The 23,030-nt window shown below is 45.0% G+C and overlaps 1 protein-coding gene across 1 annotated transcript in view; it reads right to left on the reverse strand.

The window, feature by feature from the left end:
• The window catches only part of PARD3B (par-3 family cell polarity regulator beta), a 693,368-nt gene that overhangs the window by 339,578 nt on the left and 330,760 nt on the right, over positions 1–23,030 (reverse strand). The window contains 2 exon segments of the mRNA XM_030579423.1: positions 1,714–1,800; positions 21,600–21,682. Coding sequence (XP_030435283.1) covers positions 1,714–1,800; positions 21,600–21,682 — 170 coding nt within the window.

Here is a 23,030-nt window from a genome sequence, read left to right on the forward strand (position 1 = left end):
AGAAAATACCAGTTGATCTACAAACTGTTACAACAAAAACACCAGTCAAGGCGGATGGCCAACATGCTTGATAAAACCTGCCCTGTCATCAACATCCTTCTTGTGTTTTGATGAATTATGAAATGTATGCACTAGTCCATGTTTGATTAAATAACAGGAACAAGTGGTTAAACCATTCTGGTATTTTACAGAAGACACCAGTACAATTCTGCCAAGTGTCATTAGAATTTCTCAAGACAACTGGGTAAACACTCAGCCTGTCTGTCAAAAAATAGCTTGCTATAAGCCATGCTCCACAGCATTTGAAAACAAGAATATTAACATGCACAGAAAGTAGGCCAAGGAGCTCTGCTGGCTGTTCAGTGAATTATTTTAAAGATACCCTAAGCAGTTAAAATTCAGCATCACAAGTACTGCAGTAATATTAAATTACTGATAATATTTTGCAATTTTATGGTGCCTTCCACCTGAGGATCTCAAAGAAGAATTAGCAAATTAAGCCTCACTATGCCCCTATAACATAAGGAAGTATTGCCTATATTTTAGAGATGAGGAAACAGAGCGACTTGCCCAAGGTTAAACAGGAAGTCTGTGACGGAGCCAATGATAGAACTCAGAACTCCCGACTTCCAATCCTTCCTCCTGAAATAAGGTGATGACATCTTTTCAAGCAGAAGATGGTCAACCTGCTTTTTGATTTGGCAACTAAAATACTCCAGTTGAATTTGAATCCATCTAAAGTCTCAGATCCTGCTGAGAAAATATTCACAAACAATATACTACCTGAAAAGAAACAAATATCACTTTTTTTCTCCTGACTTTAATTAACATTCTGAAAATCGATAAGTTAAGAAACATTTAACTTCCTGATTAGACTGTGACCTTTTTTTTTAAAAGTTTGTAATTATAATTGGCCTAATACTAGAAGCAGCCATTTTACTATGAAGTGATGCCATTTATGACACTAGCAATTTTCCATCCCTGTCAACAGTGTTCTCAGACTGACAGCACTACAAATTAGCTCTTTGGCAGAAACCTCATATGTCAAATTTTAGTCTAGAGAAAATTTTTACATCCGAGTTACATAACTTGGAAAATAGGGAGTTATGATGAAAATGCTGTCATATACTCAACTACATTACATCAATATGATCTTTCCACTATAGTAGTGGATCTCAATAAACTATGCTTAATAATTTACAATTAAAATAATCTTACCATGCAAAAGTAAAGTCCATAGTATATTTTGTAAATGCTAAAGAACCTAATTTGAAAGGTGACTTGAAAAAAAAAAAGGGAAGAACTGACAAGCCAGTCATTTTGACTTTTCTCTGTCTGTTCTGCTATTTAACAACAAGGGGTCAGGGAGAAAAATCCAACTGGACAGAAAAACACCTTTCAAGAAGTACAATAATCTTAACTAGAGACCATGTTACCATGTGTTCATTCAGAAAAAAAAATGCAGAGATTCTTGGAAGTACAAACATTATGAACATATAACAGAAATGAGTTTTGTTCTCTGAATATACACACAGAACCAAATAGATGTATGTCAGTGAAGGAATACAGTATATTGGGCTTGGTTATTCGCTGTTAAAAAAAACAGTTCTAGCTCCCCCTGATGTTTTCACAGTAGAGATATTTTAAGAGAAATAAACACAACTGACGCATTTTTCATTAACATGCTTCTCTAAAATATGGAAAACATCTTACCTTCCACTCAGAGATGAAAAGAAGGGTACTACATGTATCCCCAGAGGGCCACCTTCCCCAGAAATCTCTACTGTTCTTGTCATATCACTAAGAAAGAGGGAGCAAAAACACACATGAAGCTGTACTAAGGAACACATGAGAAATATCTATAAAAAAACACATTACGACAGACAAGAAAGGCAGTCAAAGGAATTTAAGTGCAGAACTCAATAATGTATATAAGAGATATTGCAACTGGAAACGGCTGACATCTCTGACTTTGTGGATGAGAATGTATATGCTTTGAATGAGAAAGGAAGACATTACATTAGTTGTCTACATGGGGAAATTGACTGTATAACTATTGCAGAATGAGCTTTAGCTCCCCGTGTGAGCACTCTATTCTGGAATAAAAGTTGTTTTATTGCAGGATAATTGTTGTTCCAGAATAAGGTGACTTATTCCAGAACAGGATATCCACACAGGGAACTACTGCAGAATAGCTTGACTGAAATAGCTATTTAGGTCAATTTCCCTATGCAGACAATCCCTAAGATGCATACCATATTTTAAGGATATCAAACCAATACGAAAAACAGTCAAAATGTAATTACAGCAAAGTGATCCACACACTCTGTCCTCAGTTACAGGCATAGAATGAGCACCTCTGAAGACACAATTTGGCTCACTTATATGGAAAATATTTCCTTCCTGAAAATTTTTGAGATCCTCTATGATGGTTCAGATGTGGGATATAGTACCTCCCTGTTAGCTGCTGGAAATGATGCTAATATTTTTTTGCTGCTTGCTGGCTCAATGAGAGTAACATGAAACTCGCTTACACAATATCTTGAAACACATGGTTTCTCCATAGGCATTAAAATGTAAAAGATACATCAGCAGTTGCTCATATGAAAAAAGAAAGCATTTGGACTGACATAAAATCTCAAGAAAAATAATCAGGTAGAAAAAATTTCCCACTCTCTTTGCCAGTCTGATTTCCATTTCCTTATGCCATCTAGAGAGTAGGAACCTCCAAAAACTGTGTTGAGAAGAGCAGAAGGGAAGGCTCACCATCTAACAAAAGTCTGCTGGATATTTTTTCAACCTTAAGCAGATCCAAATTTAATCAGACTACAAGAAGTTACATTAATGAATGGATGTTAGACTCATAGACTTTAAGGTCAGAAGGGACCATTATGTTAATTCACTGTATAGAGAAAGTGTGACACTAAACCAAGGGGGCCACTCCACATATTGCCAAGAATGAGTTATCCACCTTCTTTGACCAGGAAGGGGACACTGATTGCAAGTGAGCGTTGACAGATTTAGGCATTTCTTTTCCCTTAATGAAGTAAATTTCCTGGTTAAGATTCTTTATTCAATTGCATAATGATGACTTGGAAGCAACTTGATTTAGAAATTAGGCTGGTTTGCTAAAGATAATGTAGAAATGAGAAGCTAATTAATGTAGCCTTGTCACATGATCTTTTGCAACTTTGTTTTTCAACACAGCTACTGCTAAAATATATTCTGTTTTAAAAAATGCATACTCTCTAAAAATGGAATGGAGAGGACTTAAAAAAAATCAATCCCAAAATAAAATGTCTTCTATGAAATACTTTATCTTATATGGAATTTTATTCCTATAGCAGTCACAAGCAATAGACTTTCAAAATGTCTGTTTTATTTTGCTACATATTTTTCTTCACCTCACCTTCAAGATTTAGACAGGGAGGGATGGATTGTCAAAGTATTAGTATAAATTCATGGACAATTTCTAGGTAATTAATAGACCGAATTTAACTGATGGAATTATTCAGAAAATATAAGGTCTGATCAGAACTACTGTCAAAAACTCCAATAAACATCGCATGTGTGTGGAAAAGTTTGGTTAATTTTTTTCAGTTCCATTCAGACTTTCCTCCAATTCCTGCTTTCAGATAGAAGTGGAATCATGAAAATACAAGACAACTATTTTTCTGATATTCTAGACCTGTTCAGAACCAAAGAATACCAAGAAATTAAGCTGCTGGCTCCTACAGACCCAAGAGAGACAACCACAAGAAGTGAATTTGGTGTTTGATTTGTAGAGGAAAAATTAGCAAGAATTACAGCTTTCTCCAAGTAACTCCTATTTTGTTTAAGTTCTATGGGCTAAGGGTTGTCCTCCTGTACTTTCTGTGCATTATAGAGGAATATTGTGAGGGTAATCATGACAGATAGGGTCTGTCACCTTAAATTAATATATTCAACATTAAAAACTTAGGCTCAAAGCCAATGACAACATACATGTTTATTTTTAAGTCGAACATAAAAACAAATGAACAGAAATGCAAGGTTTTTAAAACAGGAGATGGACAACTTGTATATTAATGTCATCATTCCACAAACACTTAAGCATGTGCTTAACAGTTACGCATGTGCTGAGTAATTGCAATATTGAGACCTAAAACAGGAAGAGCACATTTCATATATGCACTAGGAAAAAATACTTTAAACCTTTTTTTAAACCAAAAAGTGATCACTAGTCCTTATCTAATTGAATTTTTACTCCCAGATAAATAGTTTGGATAAGAGAAAGTTAAAGATGAGAAGATATTGCTCTTTAGAACAACATTAATAGACTGTTATGACCAAATTCTGCTTTTTGTTAAACCTATGAAAATGCCACAGTGCAAGAACAGAAAATAGTTCTTTATAGGTTTAAAAATCCTGAAGAGCAGACACTCAAGAAATTTGCAATTAAACTTCCAACATCTTCCCTATATACATGTGCATCCTGTACCCACAGTCTGGAGTAGCTAGCTGTCACTTAGAGCAGTGTTTTTCAAACCGTGGGTCGTGGTATGGGTCGCAGTACTGGGTCGCAGCACATAAGGCACTGGGTTGCCTGCTCTGGTCAGCACTGCTGACCACGATATTAAAAATCCCGTCAGCAGTGCTGCCCAGCTAAGGCAGGCTAGTGCCTACCTGTTCTGACACCGCGCAGTGGCCAGCAGTGGGTCCAGCTGCTAGGCTTCTAGACAGGGGGGCCACAGGGCTCCACGCACTGCCCCTGCCCCGAGCACCAGCCAATGGGAGTTGGGGGCGGGAGCAGTGCCTGCGGGCAAAAGTTGCGTGAAACTGCTTGCACACCTCTGCCTAGGTTGCTGTTGCTGGCTGCTTCTGGGGCGCAGCGTGGTCCATGGTGTGAGGACAGGTGGGAAGCTGCCTCTGCAGCACGGCTGTGCCGCTGACCGGGAGTCCATGGAGGTAAGTCTGCACCCCAACTCCACACCCCAAGTCACCGTCCCAGCCCTGAGCCCCTGCCTCAAACCCAGAACCCCTCATCCCTGACCCCACCCCAGAGCCTACACCACCAACCTAGAGCCCCTCTTGCCTCTTAACCCCCAGCCCAGAGCCCCCTCCCACACCCAACCCCTCATTCCCAGTCCCACCCCGCAGCCCTCACCCTCCAACCTTCTGCACCATCCCTGAGCCCCTTCCATACCCCAAACCCCCCATCTCCAGATGGGTCACAGGCATCAACAATTTTCTTCAACAGGGTCCCCAGAAAAAAAAGTTTGAAAATCACTGCCTTCGAGTATATGAATTACAACAGTGTACTCTTCCACATGTCCAGTCAGCCCATGGTGGATAGAAGGGATCTTTGAGTACTTTAAAGACGGGTGCTTACAGCCTTCAGATTCAGGCCCTTGATTGAAAAGGGATCACAATTTTGTCAACAAGCAGTACATAAGCTGATACTGAGGAGGGGAAAAAAAGATGCAATAAGTGTATCTCTGCCCCTTCAGATGATGTCATATCACTTGGTGAATAATCGGAGGGAAGGTAGAGAGCAATAGTTAGAAATTTTGCTGAAATAGCTTTTGGAGCTTATGATCACATGAATGAGCCCCAAATTTCAGGCCTCAGAAATTAATGAATTCCACAGGCACAGCTACAGATAGTAGACTGTGGGGCTCACAGCAATTACAAGCTCTGCTGACAATTTGCTCACAGGCCTTATAAATTCTTGACAGCTAAAGTTGAAAAATTCAGAGAGGAAAAAAAGTTTTCCCACAAAACAAGAACCCAGGAGTGGATCCACAGGACAGGGTCTTTATAGACTCTGCGTCACCCAGTGTACACGGAAGGGTGACGGCTCGGAAAACGGGTAAGCAAGCACTACCATCTCAGTGGAGCCAGGGGGAACACACCCTCACAAAAGGTTTGTGATGTTTGATTGCTTTGCCTTGACCATGTTTTAAACCCATCCTACATATCTTGAGCATTTTAAAATATTTGTAATTGAAAGAGCAGGTCTGGCCCAGTTAAGTCAGAACAGCAACAGATGGGAACTTTGGTGTATGGAACAATGCATGGAATGTGCATCTGTGTGCTGCCTTTCTAGATTCCATAGCACCAGTTAGGCCTATTATCGTCCTTATCAGACTTTCAACATCATTTCTACACAAAAAAGTACGGATTATTTTGCATTTTATGAGAATTTAACAAGCACTTTTTTAGATGTTCATTTGAATCAAACTTGCCAGCTTTTCAAGGTTCGCCTCTCACTGTCATATTTAAATTATCCTAAATATGTGCTTGTGTGTGTGAGTCTACTGTGCTAAATCTACTACAGTGGTCTATACTAAAAAGAGAATATCTGCCTGATGCTACCATACTGTGGTAGCTGAGATCAGAGTCTGGCATACCATGGACCAAAGGCGCTATTATCATTTACTATTTAAATTCTTCATTGCTCAATGTTTATTGATCTCTGCCAGATCCTTTACAGTCCATCACATTGGTCAAGATGGGCTTCCAATCACACTGCTAAAAATGCTGATGAGTATTGTTTAAAAAAATGTAGCAGCATGCATGCCCCATAGTTCCTCTGAAACACCACGGGCAAAATTTCCCAAGATAAGGCCTAATCTTAGGTGCTTAAGTGCATAGCCTGATCTTCAGAGTTGCTGTGTACCTACAGTGCTTTTGTAGCCAGATACACGAATCCCACCCCCCACATTAACCCACCCAAAAATACTATATCAGGAATTAATGTTTTGTGAAATTTAAAATGGGAAAATTAACCTGATGAGTTCTTAAGCTAAGGCATTCTACACAAACTTTTCAGAAAAATACAGACAACTGATCTGGACTGCTGTATGGGATTTGTTCAGAGACAACTAATGAAGCTTGTTCTTTTTGACTTTCATAAAGTAACATGAGGACACATGCCTTGACGGAATTTCCTTTCTGCTGGGGAGTATGATGGATTGGACCCATATTGGGCTGTTTGCCTCAGGACATGATGGGGAAGTATCCCCAATCTCAGCTGAAAGACTAAGTACAAGAGAAAAATCATCTCATTCAACTGTATGTGAGATTGTGTATAACACAACAAGCAGCAATAAACTGAATAAATGAGGTAAAAGTCAAATACCCAACATGCTATTTACTTATTCCTTTGGCTCCGGTACGTTTACAGCCTTGTCCAGGCTGTGTGCCAAATAATTCTTAGCACAGGCCGAACTTGGTGAGGCAGCATTTCTTGGGCTGATAACTATAAATTCCATGAAAAATTGTAAAAGGAAAAAATGCAGATTATGAAATTGCTGCCTCTGGAATTGAATTCTCCAGAACAAGTAGGAATGTAGAGTTGCAATCCTGAGCACATCCTGTGGAGGCTACAGTGACCACAGATAAATGAGAAGCAAAGGAAATGTTTACTCCCAAATACAGGGAGGTTAAATGTACTTACTGAACTGTGCTTTTCATCCCTTGTTTGTATTACAAAAGCATATCCAGCCATATCAACTGCTGTGAGCATTCAATAAGAGAAAACATCCACAAGGTAAAGCACCCCCAAACACAGGCTGTGCTGTTTGTTTGGCAAGCACAGGGTTGTGCTTTTTCAGGGGCAAAAAAATGTTCTGTGCCCAATTACTAATGGGAATTTCGGAGGAAGCAGAAATATTTTTATCCATATAGGGAATGTACATGGTTCTGACCCAATATTTTATTAAGATATTATACTAATTTATTTGCATATGCTAATTCAATTTCTACACTAAACCTCGAATTTTTAAAAGCTGCCAGCTGACTCTCTCTGGGTGAGAGAGTAAACTGCCCCCAGGATGTCAGCATCTGCTTCTAGCAGTGGTTCCAACTGACTCAGTCAGAAGACAAATTGATTTTTTTTTTTTAAATCAGAGATGATCAGAATCAAACCAAAATGACGTAGGACCCGAAAGGAGAGATTGTGGATGGCGATCCTAGGTGAGATGAGTGCTGTGGAAGGTAAAGGGAAAGAGCTTAACAACAGTAAAAAGTAGTGAAGAATATATTGTCATGTATGAAGAAGGCAGCTGAACATTCAGAGGATGGTGTGGGAGTTGCAGTCAGAGAGAGGAGGACCACAGATTCTCTCTATCCTACAAATCAATTGCCATAAAAAAAAGGAAAAATAAATATATTAAATGTGAAAGAATTGAAGAAACCTCCAAAATCAGTTTTAAAAAGAAGCCTCACCTTCCCCACCTCATTTATGTACCTTAAATGTATCTATCTAGGAGAGACTCAAAATACTGAGCACCAAAATCAAGAATCTCTCCACCAAAAATCTGTTTTTTTTGCTTAATTCACATTAGATCAACTGCCTAAAAATGCACAAACAAATCATACAGCCTGCAGGCACCAGGTTTTAAAAATATGCTCCACCTCTGCTTTCCAGGCTGTCGTGATACAGCAAGACAAAGAAGAGCATAAGCAAAGTGAAGAGAGGCGGAGAAGGAAGGTGCAACAGATATACTTTATTTATATATTGGCTGCGTTTAAATCAAGTGGGTCAAGGAACTGTGATCCTCGCCTCTACTAAAAAGAAATGGAAGGCAAGAGTGAACAAGTGTAATTAAATACTTAATGAATTATCCATGCAAGAAATATTCTCTGAATTCCAAGTAATCCAATGTTAATAAACTAAATATCTACTTTCAAATAGATTAGGTTTATTTTTCGTTAACACGGTTATTTTTACTATGGAAAAACTTTTTAAAATGAGGTCTGCAAAAACAACACTTCTGTTTCCACATGGTGTGCCAAGGGGTGGAGTTTCAGGGCTGGCGATAAACTCCTACTGAACTACTGTAGAGTCCAGAGATCCTTCTGCTAGCTGTAAACAAACCCCTCCACTCAAGTAGATCTGGTCAGGAAAGGGGAATGGTAGAGAGGAAAAATACCATATTTCTTCTGCACAAATGTATTATTGTTCTTGTATAAGAATTCATAAAATTGTGATCTGCATTCTAAGTAGCAAAATATGGATTTGATTTTAGTAAGTGCTTCTTTTATTTTATACATGTTTATTGGAGCATTTATTACTTAACAATGCAATTTGGTCCTTCCCCTTTGACCATTATTTTCCCCACCTGCTATATAAACAAAAACACCCCCTTCTTCCCCCGAATCTCTTCATCCTGATAGGAGATCCAAAATAAAAATGACACCTTCAAAAACTGCAAAAAATGGACCAACAGTGGATTGTAACAAACTCCAGCCTTCATATTGCATGTTAAAAAAAACACCAAACTCCCCCTCCCACCCAAACAAACAGAAAACCTAGGAAGGGTCAGTGATAGAACACACGTTCTCTGCCTGCAAGGTGCTGAATACCTTCAGTTCTCAAAAGAGTCTCAGAACCCTACAGGATAATAAGTAAGGTCCACGCGGTATCAAAGCACCTTTACAGGGAAAGTGCTTGGACAGTCTAGGGAGATAAGGCCTCATCCTATGAGGTTCTTAGCACCTCCTGAAAGTGCTTAGCACATTCTCTCTCTATTTTCATGAGGTGCCACATAAATGTTCAGAGCTTTCAGTAAATGAACTGTTTTTCTTCAAATGGAATAGTTTTTCCTACCTCAATGAAGAGTATAAAACAAGTTGTCCAAAGCTTTTAACTTCAATTACAAAGTCATAAAATGTCAATCATAACATATGCATATAGATTTTCAATTTATTTATTTTTATATTTGCATGACTCAAAATCACTGAAACAATTTTGCCACAGCTGAAAAAAAAAAACCCAAAACAGTTTGTGAATATGGTGAACTGTATTCAACAAGGTTTGGGTTCTGGTGGTTTGGCAACTGTTTGTGGCGTTTGTTTTGAACATGTTATTTCAAGATATATCATTCTCATCTGACAGTAACAATTTAGAGAGTCTTGAACATTTAGAAAAAACTCAGGAAAAACATGAGATACATTTAGACAATTAAAGAGAAAAAAAAGAGAAGACAGCAAAATTTAAAAAGAAATACTTGCATATACAGGAAAATAATTGTTCCAGAAATAGCATAGCAAAAAGAATCTAATTTGAAACTTAATAAAAGACAAAACTATTCTGCTAATTTCTGGCAAGAACTGTTATTATTACAAATATTGCTAATATTTTTAATATTTTCAGACAGTCAAATTGAGGTATTAGTAAGGTGGATAGTTTCTCTTCAGTACTCATCTCACTATTTCCTTTAGAAGTCAGTTGTTTAGAGAGCAAAGACTGTCAATTTTTTTAAGGTAGTCTTCCCCTTCTTTACAAAGGGAAAGTATGCATCACAACAAAGCAAACTCCTTGAAATTTAAGAACTGAAATTTTGCTCCGAGTTTTTAATAGATTATATAACTCACTGCTGGGTGAATTCCACAGAAATCGCAGGGCACCTTTGTTTTTTCAGGATGAAAATCTAAAATGCAAGACATTACCCCAGTAAATATTTCCAAACTATGGGGAAAAGAGTTTCAGATTCCTCACTTTAATGTTTTGGGGAGAGGAAAAGTATTTTTTAAATACATCAAATCTCTTGCATTTAAAACAAGTTTAAAATTGTGATATGCATGAACAAGGTACTTTCTGCCAGAAGATTAATTTAGTGCAGCTTTTTATCTGATTAGGATTCATTAGAATCCATTTCCTACTCCCCACTTTCAAATTTGGCCACCATTATCTTTGAATTCATCAGTCCCAGACTGGATATGGTAGCCCACTGCATCTGTGACTGCAGGTAGAAGCAACACAGACAGAGTTTACTACAAAGCATATTATCGCTTTGTTCTGGCCCCTCCATTGGCTTCTAATGTGCTTCCCCGGCTTGTTCAAGCTTTGATTTCAATGCTCAAAGTCCTCAATGGATCAAGACTGAATTACATCTCCTATGGCATATCTCCATCCATGAACTGCCAGAGAGTTTACAAAACTCAGGATGAATCATATAAGATCTGGAGATCAACTATTCTCATTCAATGGCTGTGAAATGAGCTTCCAGACAAAGTCAGACTAGATCAGAGTTTGATCAGTTTATGGGCATGCTATAAAACCCTGCTATGTGTGAAAGTTTTCACACCACAACCAGAATGAGGTGCAGGATACAGAGATTAAATGTAAACAAACAATATAGCCTTCTGTATTAGGGGGAGAGAGAAGTGCAGAAGACTCCATGAACAACAGACCTCACCTTGCAAGTCTAATTTACTTGGGAGGCACCTCAATAATACAAAAAGACAAGTGATTGATAGCTGGAGATACACACAATTATGAAGAATCCTGAGTAGAGGCAAGGTCTTGGTTATCTTGATAAACAACATGTTGTCAAATAACAAGAACAATATGAATCAGGGAAGAAGTGACATTATCAAAAACACACTGGGTACAAGCATAAGATAAGGACAACAATAATCATGAGTATATCGTGAGCAGGGCTTGATTAATCCCAATTACAAATTAATGGGATCAAGAGACATTACAGAAACAAATGAATGCACAGATTTGGCGATGCATAATAATTACATCAGGTGAAACAGGCTGTAGCAGCCTTTCACTAAATTTTATAAAAAAACATTGGCAACCAAGCTGACTAGGTTCAATACATGTCTGATGAACGCTAATCAGCAAGCATATAGCTTGGAGACCTGGCAGGTGCATAGCAAGCTGGAAGAAAAAAAAACTTTGATACCTCTTCACAACAACGTTACCATTCTACAAATAGACCAATGTCAGAAAGGATTTAAAAAGAAACTGGAAATTGCCATACCATCCAGATGATGACCAGGGCCTCAAAGAGGGAGGCTAAACAAACAAAACAAATCAGACAGATGGGTTGAAGATCAGGGCCTTCCCCACTGTTCCTTAAAAGAGGAGAAAGCCAGACACAAAGTGAAATGACAAAGACAGTGAAAGAAGGAGAAAGAAACTAACAAAGAAGCATCTTTATTGATAGGGCAAAAGGAATTGGTGATGTGCCCAACAAGAGAGATGATAAGACGGTTACTCACCTTTGTAACTGTTGTTCTTCGAGATGTGTTGCTCATATCCATTCCAGTTGTACGCGCCGCGCGTGCACATTCGTCGGAAAACTTTTACCCTAGCAACTCAGTGGGCTGGCAGGTCGCCCCCTAGAGTGGCGCCACCATGGCGCTTGATATATACTCCTGCCGGCCCACCCGCTCCTCAGTTCCTTCTTGCCGGCTACTCCGACAGTGGGGAAGGAGGGCGGGTGTGGAATGGATATGAGCAACACATCTCGAAGAACAACAGTTACAAAGGTGAGTAACCGTCTTTTCTTCTTCGAGTGATTGCTCATATCCATTCCAGTTAGGTGAATCCCAAGCCTTACAAAGGCGGTGGGGTCGGAGTGAAATGTGGCAGAATAAAACTGCTGAGCCAGAGGCTACAGCCTCTCTTGACTGCTGAACCAGGGCATACTGCGAAGCAAAGGTAGGGACCGAGGACCAATGGAGCTTCGCGACAGATCTCGTGGGTAGAAACACGAGCCAGCAAGGCGGCAGATGAAGCCTGAGCCCTGGTAGAATGCACGGTGATGTGGCTTGGGGAAATATGAGCCAAATCATAACAAGTGGGGATGTCCGCCATCACCCCAGATGAGATCCTCTGAGAGGAAAACAAGCAAGCCCTCCCTTTGGCCCACTACCGGGACAGAGCTGGGGCACCTTAGGAAATGGTTCTGTCAGCACAATATAATGCGAGCACTCCACAGATGTCCAAGGAGTGCAACGGTTGTGCCCATTGCGTTGAGCTGTGGGTAACATGAAAGGCCAAAACCACCTTAGGGAGGAAAGCCGGGTGCGGTCATAACTGCACCTTGTCTTTGTGAAACCTAGTGTACGGCGGAACCCCCGTAAGAGCTCTGATCTCAGAGACCCGTCTGGCCAAGACTAGGTTGAGGTCCCAGGTCGGGGCTGGGCGGCGCACCCGAGGGTGCAAGCGCTCTAAGCCCTTGAGGGACCTCGAACCCATAGAGCGTGAGAACACTGAACGTCCATCTTAGCCTGCTGGAAGGTAGAGATGGCTGCTGAGTGTATCCTCAGCGATGATACCGGCAGGTCCTGCCGCTGAAGGCCAGAGGCAGGCCAAATAGAGGGGATCGAGACCTCAGCAGGAGCAAGATCGAGCGTATTGCAGCTGTAAAAGAAACGCTTCCACCTGGCCCGGTACGTTGACCAGGTGGAAGGCTGCCTGTCACCCCGACTCAGGTACGCAGCAGCCACCGTGAGGCGAAGAGGCTGCAGGTCCAAGTGACGAAGCCTGTCGTTGCCCTGAGTGATGAGGTCTGGGCTGACAGGCCGAGCAACGTGGTATGTCAGTGCTGCCTGGACCATTCTGGAGTGATCATGATGATGCGCGCTCTGCCCCTGCGGAGTTTGAGCAGGACCTAATGAACCAGTGGGAACAGTGGGAAGGCATAATGCAGTCGGCCTTTCCACGGCATCAGGAATGCGTCCAAGATCGATTCCGAGGAGAGACCTTGGAAGGAGCAGAACACCTGGCATTTCCTGCTCTCACGGTGAGCGAACAGGTCTGTGTGAGGAAACATCTCCACTTCCGGAAAGCGGGACGCCTCACATGGGGCAGAGTGATCACTCGTAAGACAGGAAAGACCTGCTGAGTCAAAGAGTTAAGACGTTCCGAACGCCTGGGAGAAAGGACGTCGCCAGCTCCATCGAGTGGGCCATGCAAAAGACCCGGAAATGGATGGCCTCCTGACAAAAAAGGGGGGAGGACTATGTCCCCCCTGAATACTTATGAAGCACCTGGCCGTTGTGTTGGCTGTAAACACCGAGATACAACGGCCTCGCAGCTGCCGCTGGAACCCCTGGCATGCCAGGCGGACTACTCTCATTTTTGGGGCATTGATGAGGAATGCCAGCTCCCTAGAAGACCAAAGGCCTTAAGCTCGGAGGTGACCATGAGCACTCGAGCAGAGAGATGATGCGTCCGCCGTCAGGGGCAGTGAGGGCTGGGGCGGATGAAACCGCATCCCTGTCCACACCAAGGAGGGAGTTAGCCACCACTCTAGGGAGCCTAAGGCGTTCGAGGGAACGGTGACTACCATGACCATTGGCTCCCTGTCCAAGCGGTACGCCGAGGTGGGCCAGACTTGGAGAGGACGGAGGCGGAGCTTGGCGTGTTTGGTTACAAACTTGCGGGCAACCATGGACCCAGGAGACTGAGACAAGAACGAGCTGAGGTCGTTGGGAAAGCCTTCAGACCTCAGATGATTGTTGCCATCGCCTAAAACCGCAGTTGTGATAAGCAGGCTCCGGCTAGGTAGGAGACCAGGATAGCCCCTAGGAAGCCCAACCTCTGCGTGGGAACCAGAGTGGATTGCTCTATAGTAAACAGCAGGCCTTGACCTGTGAATAAGACCGTGACGATGCCCACGCGCTGAGTGGTTTGTGTCTCAGAGTCTCCTCGGATAAGCGAATCGTCCAGATACGGAAAAACGCATATCCGACATCAGCGACGGTAGGCGGCGACTATGGCCGTAAACCGGGAGTATTGACCGTTGGCTATAAAGCGGAGGCATCTCCCGTGTGGAGGGAAGATGGCATTGCGAAAGTACGCGTCCTTCATATCCAGGGCGGCATAGTAGCCCCCAGGAGGCAAGGATGGAATAATGGTTCCCAGGGATACCATGCAGAACTTCAACCTTATCCTAAACCGGTTGAGTCCGTGCAGGACCAGGAAGGTCTGAGACCTGTGTTCGAGTGGGGGACTAGGGCATAACGGGAGTAAAACCCCTTGCCCCTTTCGTCCGCTGAAGGGGGACAGGGCAGGAGCATATTAAAGGTGGTACCTATGCTCCATCGTGCGCAGAACCCAGCGATCTGAAAGTAACTGGGGCCATGCCAGGAGAAAGCGGGATCGGGATCCCGTCCTGCGACTGGTACACCGCCCTCAGGCGAACCTTGGAAGGTCCGTCTTTGGCCCCAGTGGTAATTGCGAGGGACCTTGACTTTGGCTCTTTAGGGGTCCTGACGTTCGTCTGCGACCACCTTGGCCTTGCCGTTTGCCAGAGTTCTGCCTCTGGCTAGGCACAGAGTATGGCGGCTGGGGCCAGAAAGGCCTGCGTTTGGTCGCTGGCGTATACATGCTGAGACGCATTAGGACCCTATTGTCCATCAGGCTTCGCAGTCTGGGGCTGTCTCTGCCGCGAAGATGCCTTTACCAACAAAGGGTAAATCCTGAATGGCATACTGCAGCTCCGGCCGGAGGTTTAAAACCTGAAGCCATGAAATGCACCTCATGGCGACACCCAAGGCCAGAGTGCTGGCCGCAGAGTCCGCTGCGTCCAACGAGGCCTGGAGGGACGCTCTGGGAACCTTCTTTCCCCCGTCCTCCAAGACGGCAGCGAACTCCTGGTGGGAGTTTTGAGGGAGAAACTCCTTCACCCAGGTGCTATAATTATCGCAGCTAAGCAAGGCTTGTTGCTTTGCTACCCAGAGCTGCAGGGCCCCTGCAGAGTACACCTGGCGGCCAAGCAGGTTCATTCGCCAAGCCTCTTTCTGCTTCGGGGCTGGCGCCCGCTGGCCATCATATCAGGATCGTGGTCCTGAGCATAAAATCTGCGCATATGGGATGACACGGATGCGTGTCCGGACGGCCATGGAGGTACTAAAAGAAGGCACAGGCAGAGTCTCTGACTCATTCGGACCTTGCCCAACTCGGCACCGGGGACCGGCACCGGGAGGCGTATCGGTACCTGGAACGAGATCCAGACCCGCAACCAGAACGGTGTCGGGAGGTCGACCGAGATCTCGAGGCTCGGTGAAAGGCTACAGGAGTCAAGGTACCTGCCACGGTGCCAGGAGTCGGAACGGTGCCGATAGCGGGTCGGCGAACGGGATACCGACCGGTGCAGCGAGTGCGACCAGTACCGAGGAAAACAGCACCGGGACTGCCAGTGGTGTCCGGCGTGCCGACAGGACTTGGAGTGTCTGCGGGACCGTGATCATGAACGGTGCCGCTCTGCTGTGCTGACAGAGGACAGTCACCTGAAGAGACTGTATTACCCGCACCGGCGGTGCCGGGGTCAGGCAGCATTGACTCTGTCATGGCACTGAGAGCCCTCGCCGTTGGTAACGTCTCCGGCGTGAAGGGAACAGCAGGCTCAACCACAGTGCATACTGGGGAGCTGTCAGGCACTGGATTCGACGGCCCTCGTGGGACCGGGATCAACGGTACCGAGGTCATCAGAGCTTCGGCAGGTGTCGGTGCCGGGCGATCCGAGTTAGATAAGCTGTCTGGCTGCGGTGCCGTCAGCACGGAAGCAGCGGGAGCAATACGCTCAACCACGGCGCGTGCCGGGGAGTCGTCGGGCACCGGATTCGATAGCCCTTGTGGGACTGGAATCGACGGTGCCGACGTTGTCGGTGCCTCAGAGGCGTCGGTGCCGGGCAATCCGACTTAGACTAGCCCTCTGGCTGCGGTGCCGTTGGCACGGAAGCAGACGGAGCAGTAGCTCAACCACGGCGCGTGCCGGGGAGCCATCAGGCACCGGATTCTACGGCCCTTGTGGGACCGGGATCGACGGTGCCGACGTCGTCGGTGCCGTAGCAGGTGTCGGTGCCGGGCGATCCGACTTAGACGAGCTCTCTGGCTGCGGTGCTGTTGGCACGGAAGCAGCAGGAGCAGTAGCTCAACCACGGCGCGTGCCGGGGAGCCGTCAGGCACCGGATTCTACGGCCCTTGTGGGACCGGGATCGACGGTGCCGACGTCATCGGTGCCGCAGCAGGTGTCGGTGCCGGGCAATCCGACTTAGACTAGCCCTCTGGCTGCGGTGCCGCTGGCACGGAAGCAGCAGGAGCAGTAGCTCAACCACGGCGCGTGCCGGGGAGCCGTCAGGCACCGGATTCTACGGCCCTCGTGGGACCGGGATCGACGGTGTCGACGTCATCGGTGCCGTAGCAGGTGTCGGCGCCGGGCGATCCGACTTAGACGAGCTCTCTGGCTGCGGTGCCGCTGGCACGGAAGCAGCAGGAGCAGTAGCTCAACCACGGCGCGTGCCGGGGAGCCGTCAGGCACCGGATTCTACGGCCCTCGTGGGACCGGGATCGACGGTGCCGACGTCGTCGGTGCCGGGCGAACCATCTTAGACGAGCTCTCTAGCTGCGGTGCAGTTGGCACAGAAGCAGCAGGAGCAGTAAGCTCTACCACGGCGCGAGCCGGGGAGCTGCCAGGCACCGGATTCAGTGGCCCTGGGGGACTGGAATCGACGGTGCCGATGTCATCGGTGCCTCTGCAGGTGTCGGTGCCGGGTAATGCAACTTAGGCGAGCTCTCTGGCTGCGATGCAGGTGGCACGGAAGCAGCGGGAGCAGGGGGCTCAACCACGGCGCGTGCCGGGGAGCCGCCAGGCACCAGCAGGAATCGTAGGCTTTCTCGACCTCGGAAGAAGGGAGCGGTGCCGAGTCGACATCGGTGCCGGCGACGGCCGGTGCCGAAAGGCCTTGGTAGTACCGGCGGGGTCCGGTGCCGAGGAGGCGCTTCTGCCCGCCGCTTGAACATCGCTCGGCGCCCAAGGTGGAGGGGTAAGTGAAAGTCCCGCACCTTTTTGTTCTCGGCTTAAAAGCCTTGCAAATGGGGCACTTAGCTGTCAAGTGTGATTCCCTGAGGCACTTCAAACAGGAGTCATGTAGATCTCCCTTCGGCCGCGGCTTCTGGCAGGCCGGGCCCATTTTAAAACCCGGTGAGCCATGCATGGGCTCCAGCACTGGGCTCATGGAAGAGGCTACTTCCTGAACCCCGCTAACTAAACTAACCATGTTAGCAAAGAAAACACGTATAACTATACAAATATATATATAAAAGGGTTATAACTGCATAACTATATACGAGAAATACAAGTAGCTAGGGAAGTGGAGGTCAGCTAAGCCGCGCTCCACTGTTCCAACGACCGACACGGGCGGTAAGAAGGAACTGAGGAGTGGGTGGGCCGGCAGGAGTATATATCAAGCGCCATGGTGGCGCCACTCTAGGGGGCGACCTGCCGGCCCACTGAGTTGCTAGGGTAAAAGTTTTCCGACGAATGTGCACGCGCGGCGCGTACACCTAACTGGAATGGATATGAGCAATCACTCGAAGAAGAACTGGTAGTTAAGAACTGTAGCCTGGGTCTTGTGAGAGACAACAGACTTCCTGTGTGATCTCGGCAGGCCCTTACCATCTCCATCTCAGTTCCCCATCTGTAAAATGGGGATAATAGTGCTTCCTTACTTCACATGGGAGTTGTAAAAATAACACAACAAACATTGTGACGTGCTCAGGTACTAGAGTGATGGGGGACCATATAAGTATGACAGATAAATTAGATAAGAAATCCTCATGACAGTGCTGATTACAGTAAGGCAAATTTCAAGAGATCAAAAATCATGAGAAATTGGTGGCTATCTTACAAGTTCAGCCCTACTGACAGTAATAGGAGATGGTGGCCATTCTGAATAAGGGAAAATTTGTGAACTGGAAGGCTTTCATCACATTTTCATGAGAGAGGTTAAAAAACATCCCAAAATTGCTAGACATGATAAGAATCACAGAAGTTAGCAGTACTGTGATTAGAAAACAGATTTCAAAACAAAGACTACTCAATAAGGAAGAAAAAGTATTAAATGAACAGACTGCCATATGTCCAGAGGGGTCCTAAAAAGAGTGTGAAACAGTGGTTAAATATCCTTGTGGCATCTACATGAATATACATCTATGCTGTAGGAAGGATAAGGATGGGGAAATCTTTATTTAGATTTAGAGCACTGTAAGATGGTACAGAAGATGTACAAAACAAACATGGAGAGAAAAAAAAACAAGTTTACTGCTTCTAATAGCTTATTATCTCACACTTTAGCAGAGTTAAACATGGGACAACAATTTAGCCTCAAGAAGTTGGAGCGAATTTCAGAGTGAATCAGTGTAATAAGCTTAGATGAAAGAAGTGGATTTTAAGGAGGTATTTGAAAGCAGAAAATGGAAGGTGCTTAGTACACAGAAATAGTAGGTGATTCCAAGCATAGGAGCAGACTGAAGGAAGGCAAAGATGAGTGAGATGGCACGGAGTGGAGTGAGCAAAAGACAGAACAACAAAATGAAAGCAAAGTTGTATGTGCGGATGGAGTTTTACACATACTGCTCAGGGCTTTTAGATCATACAGTTTTGACAACTGACTAGAAAATGCAAAATTATAGTCAAGGATTATTTGCCTTCACCAAAATTGAGTTGTTAGTTTGATTATGATATCTTAGCCATCATGTTTCGTTTTCCAGATTACACCTTTTACTTCACAGTTAGGCAATGTACTGTCATAACTAGTTTTCTATAACAAAGCATTTTAACGGACACCAGATTGTTTCACATTATAAAAGTGACTTCATAGTAGTGTGATTCATACGAGTAACTCCCAAGATTAAGATTTAACTTGGCATAAGGACAGGTGAACACTAGCATGGAATCATTTTGCTCTGAACTCACTAGACTAAGTCCTTAATGAAATTCAGCATGGCACCAATTATATTAGTGGAGGATCTGACCCATCTTGAAACTTGATGACTTTGGTTTACCCAAAGGTCATTTTTTGTTTTGGTTCACATTTTGAGTTTTGCCTAGAATTTTAGATTGGAAGAAACCCAAAAACTCAAAGTGAAACAACACCTAGTTTATACCAAATCTTCCATGGTTTCCAATCCAAATTGTAAATCATGTTTATTTCACTCAAAACTTGGCCTAGAGTTACCCTTTCAGCAGTGTTTCCCAAGTAGTCAGAAAAACTAACCAACAATTTAGATCAGAACAACAGCAGTAGACTTCTGCACCAGTTATCTCCTGCCTAGCATAACTAAGGGAGAAAGAGGACTTACTCATCTGATTGTCCCGGAGGAACAGGTCTCATAAAAGGTGCCTACGCAAATTTGCCTATCCTGTATAATTGATGCTTTGGATATAGCATTTTACAGGTTATAAAAGTGTATTTACAAATATAATAAAAATTTAAAAAGCAGCTGAAGGAATAACCTTAATAATAAAAAGACAGATGGCATTTTAACCAAGAAAATGACCTACTTTTGTGGGACATTGTGGATCAGAGGAGTGCTTATTTGTTTAGATACATGCACTCCAGCTATCTTAGTCTTTAAGCTGCTTTTTAAAAAGCAAAATACAAACATATAAAAGAGCAGCATATTTCTTCCTTCCCCCATATCCCACAACCAGTCAGAACATACAAGTCAAAGGGCTTGTCTACATCACAAAGTTGCAGCGCTGGTGAGGGGGTTACAGCGCTGCAACTTAGGAGGTGTACACATCTGCAGGGCATCACCAGCGCTGCAACTCCCTGTTTGCAGCGCTGGCCGTACTCCCGTTTTGTCTCGGGTGTAGAGGATCCAGCGCTGGTGATCCAGCGCTGGTAATCAAGTGTAGACACTTACCAGCGCTTTTCTTGACCTCCGTGGAATAAGCAGGTATCCCAGCATACCTGAGGAAGCCTCTGGTAATCAAGCAGGTCTCCTTCCCTGGTTTGCTCTCGCGTTCCCCGAACCCCCGTGCAAGCAGGTCTCCTTCCCTGCGGTTTGCTCTCGCGTTCCCTGAACCCCCGTGCAAGCAGGTCTCCTTCCCTGCGGTTTGCGGGGGGGTTCGGGGAACGCGAGAGAAAACCACGGCGAAGCTGGTCTCCTTCCCCGGTTTGCTCTCGCGTTCCCCGAACCCCCGTGCAAGCAGGTCTCCTTCCCCGCGGTTTGCAGGGGGGTTCGGGGAACGCGAGAGCAAACCGCGGCGAAGCTGGTCTCCTTCCCCGGTTTTCTCTCGCGTTCCCCGAACCCCCGTGCAAGCAGGTCTCCTTCCCTGCGGTTTGCTCTCGCGTTCCCCGAATCCCCGAGCAAGCAGGTCGCCTTCCCTGCGGTTTGCAGGGGGGTTCGGGGAACGCGAGAGCAAACCGCGGCGAAGCTGGTCTCCTTCCCCGGTTTGCTCTCGCGTTCCCCGGACCCCCGTGCAAGCAGGTCTCCTTCCCTGTGGTTTGCAGGGGGGTTCGGGGAACGCGAGAGCAAACCGCGGCGAAGCTGGTCTCCTTCCCCGGTTTGCTCTCGCGTTCCCCGAACCCCCGTGCAAGCAGGTCTCCTTCCCTGCGGTTTGCAGGGGGGTTCGGGGAACGCGAGAGCAAACCGCGGCGAAGCTGGTCTCCTTCCCCGGTTTGCTCTCGCGTTCCCTGAACCCCCCTTGAAGCCGCCCAACAGCGCTGCAGTGTGGCCACATCTAACACCACTTGCAGCGCTGGTTGCTGTAAGTGTGGCCACTCTGCAGCGCTGGCCCTATACAGCTGTACTAATACAGCTGTAACAACCAGCGCTGCAAAACTGTAGATGTAGACATACCCAAAGTCATAAACATTCATCATCCAAGGTAAACGATACTCCCATACATAAAAGTGCTTAAGTATGCGAGTGAAGTGAATTTTCAGGACGGAAGAGGGAAAAAGGAGGGAGACACTATGATGATGAGCACGTGTACTTAAAATAAAAATGTAATAATCTTCTTGTCCTGCATGCTGGCAAACGTATTCATGAATCAATAAACAGAAGGTGCTCATACCTGAAAGTGAACTTGGCCTTCTGTGATATCAGCTGTTCAGTGTGCCCAGTGAGATCCATTTCTCCATCTTCAAAAGATGCACCCTATTGAGAGATTCACATTTTGAAACAAAATATATTTTTATGGATTTGAAACAACAGTTGTATGAATTTTGAGTCTCCGCTTGCAATGGAAAACAAGATCAAGAAGTATCTCAGCATTCCCACTGGCAGTTGAAATGAGAGGTTCTGTTCTATATATAGAATGTGAGGCACTCTGCTGTTTCTCTGAGCACTTTGTATCTGAGGTGTTTTCCTTACGGAACAGAGTCCTTTGTGCTTACAATTACTTTCTGGTTTAATACTCTGGGAAGTCCATGATCATTATTTGCTTTCAGAACTCAAATGCTAACATATTGTACAGTAATCAAGGCCATATGTATTATATGGTATATCAGGTCTATATTATATAGCAGCAATCTCCCCTGCCCAAACTTACTTGGCTTGTTGAGGGATTTGGTAAAGGCACCTCCCCTTTCATCCTGTGGTTGTGCCCTAATTCCTCATTTTCTTCCCCTTCCCTGAGTGGCTCATTCCCTCCCCAAATTTACATGGTCCATTGGTGACTCTGATATGCTCAGTGTCTGCCAGCTCAGAGTAGAAGGGGATCAGAGAGGAGGAAAACTCATCCTGTTGGAGCCCGGCTCACTGGGTCATCTTGCCCCACAAGTCTAGATCTCCTCTACCCTCATGAGTCAGAGAGAGGCATAACATACTCATGTGGCCGCACATGCAGATGCTGCAGACTAGAGCTTGCATACCCAAAAAGCTGCTTGGAAACGGAAAAGGCCTTCTGGCTTCTCCAATGCCATTTGCCAGAGGATGAGGGTGAATGGCTGGAGGGAAATGGTTGTGAAGAATCACCGAAATGCTGCAAGGAAGAAAGTACTTGAAGCTGAATTTTTCTGGAGCTTCTGAGCTTCATGGAGGTATAGTAGAGGTACCCTCTCTTATGCAGAGCTGGCCTGAAACGCTCACTTTTTCTGATCCAGAGCCACCTTCTCAGCCCACGAGGAACTGGCTGGCTTTGAAGAAACACAGTAGCTTTGCCTCTTCTTCAGTATCTGCTCTGGCAATAGTGCTATAGCAGGGAGAATATTTATGGGGTAAAAGCAGGGGTTTTTTGCAACAATCTCACAGAAAAGGATGTTACGCAGCCATTTGACCAGACACAAAATATGCTGCACACAGAGACCTGACATTAATGCCAAAGCACTTTGGAAACTATTATTTAACTTTCTGTTCCAGAACCTCACATTCTTTGTGTTTGCTCTTTTCTTTATTGGGAAAGGGAAGAGGTACCAAAGAGATAAGACCACTGTCAGCGTGTGATGTATTAGCTTTAATGTACTGTACTTCACTGTGACCCTCATGGCAATAATGTAATCAGAGC

The sequence above is a fragment of the Gopherus evgoodei genome, chromosome 11 (assembly GCF_007399415.2).
Source record: "Gopherus evgoodei ecotype Sinaloan lineage chromosome 11, rGopEvg1_v1.p, whole genome shotgun sequence".
Lineage (NCBI taxonomy): Eukaryota > Metazoa > Chordata > Testudines > Testudinidae > Gopherus > Gopherus evgoodei.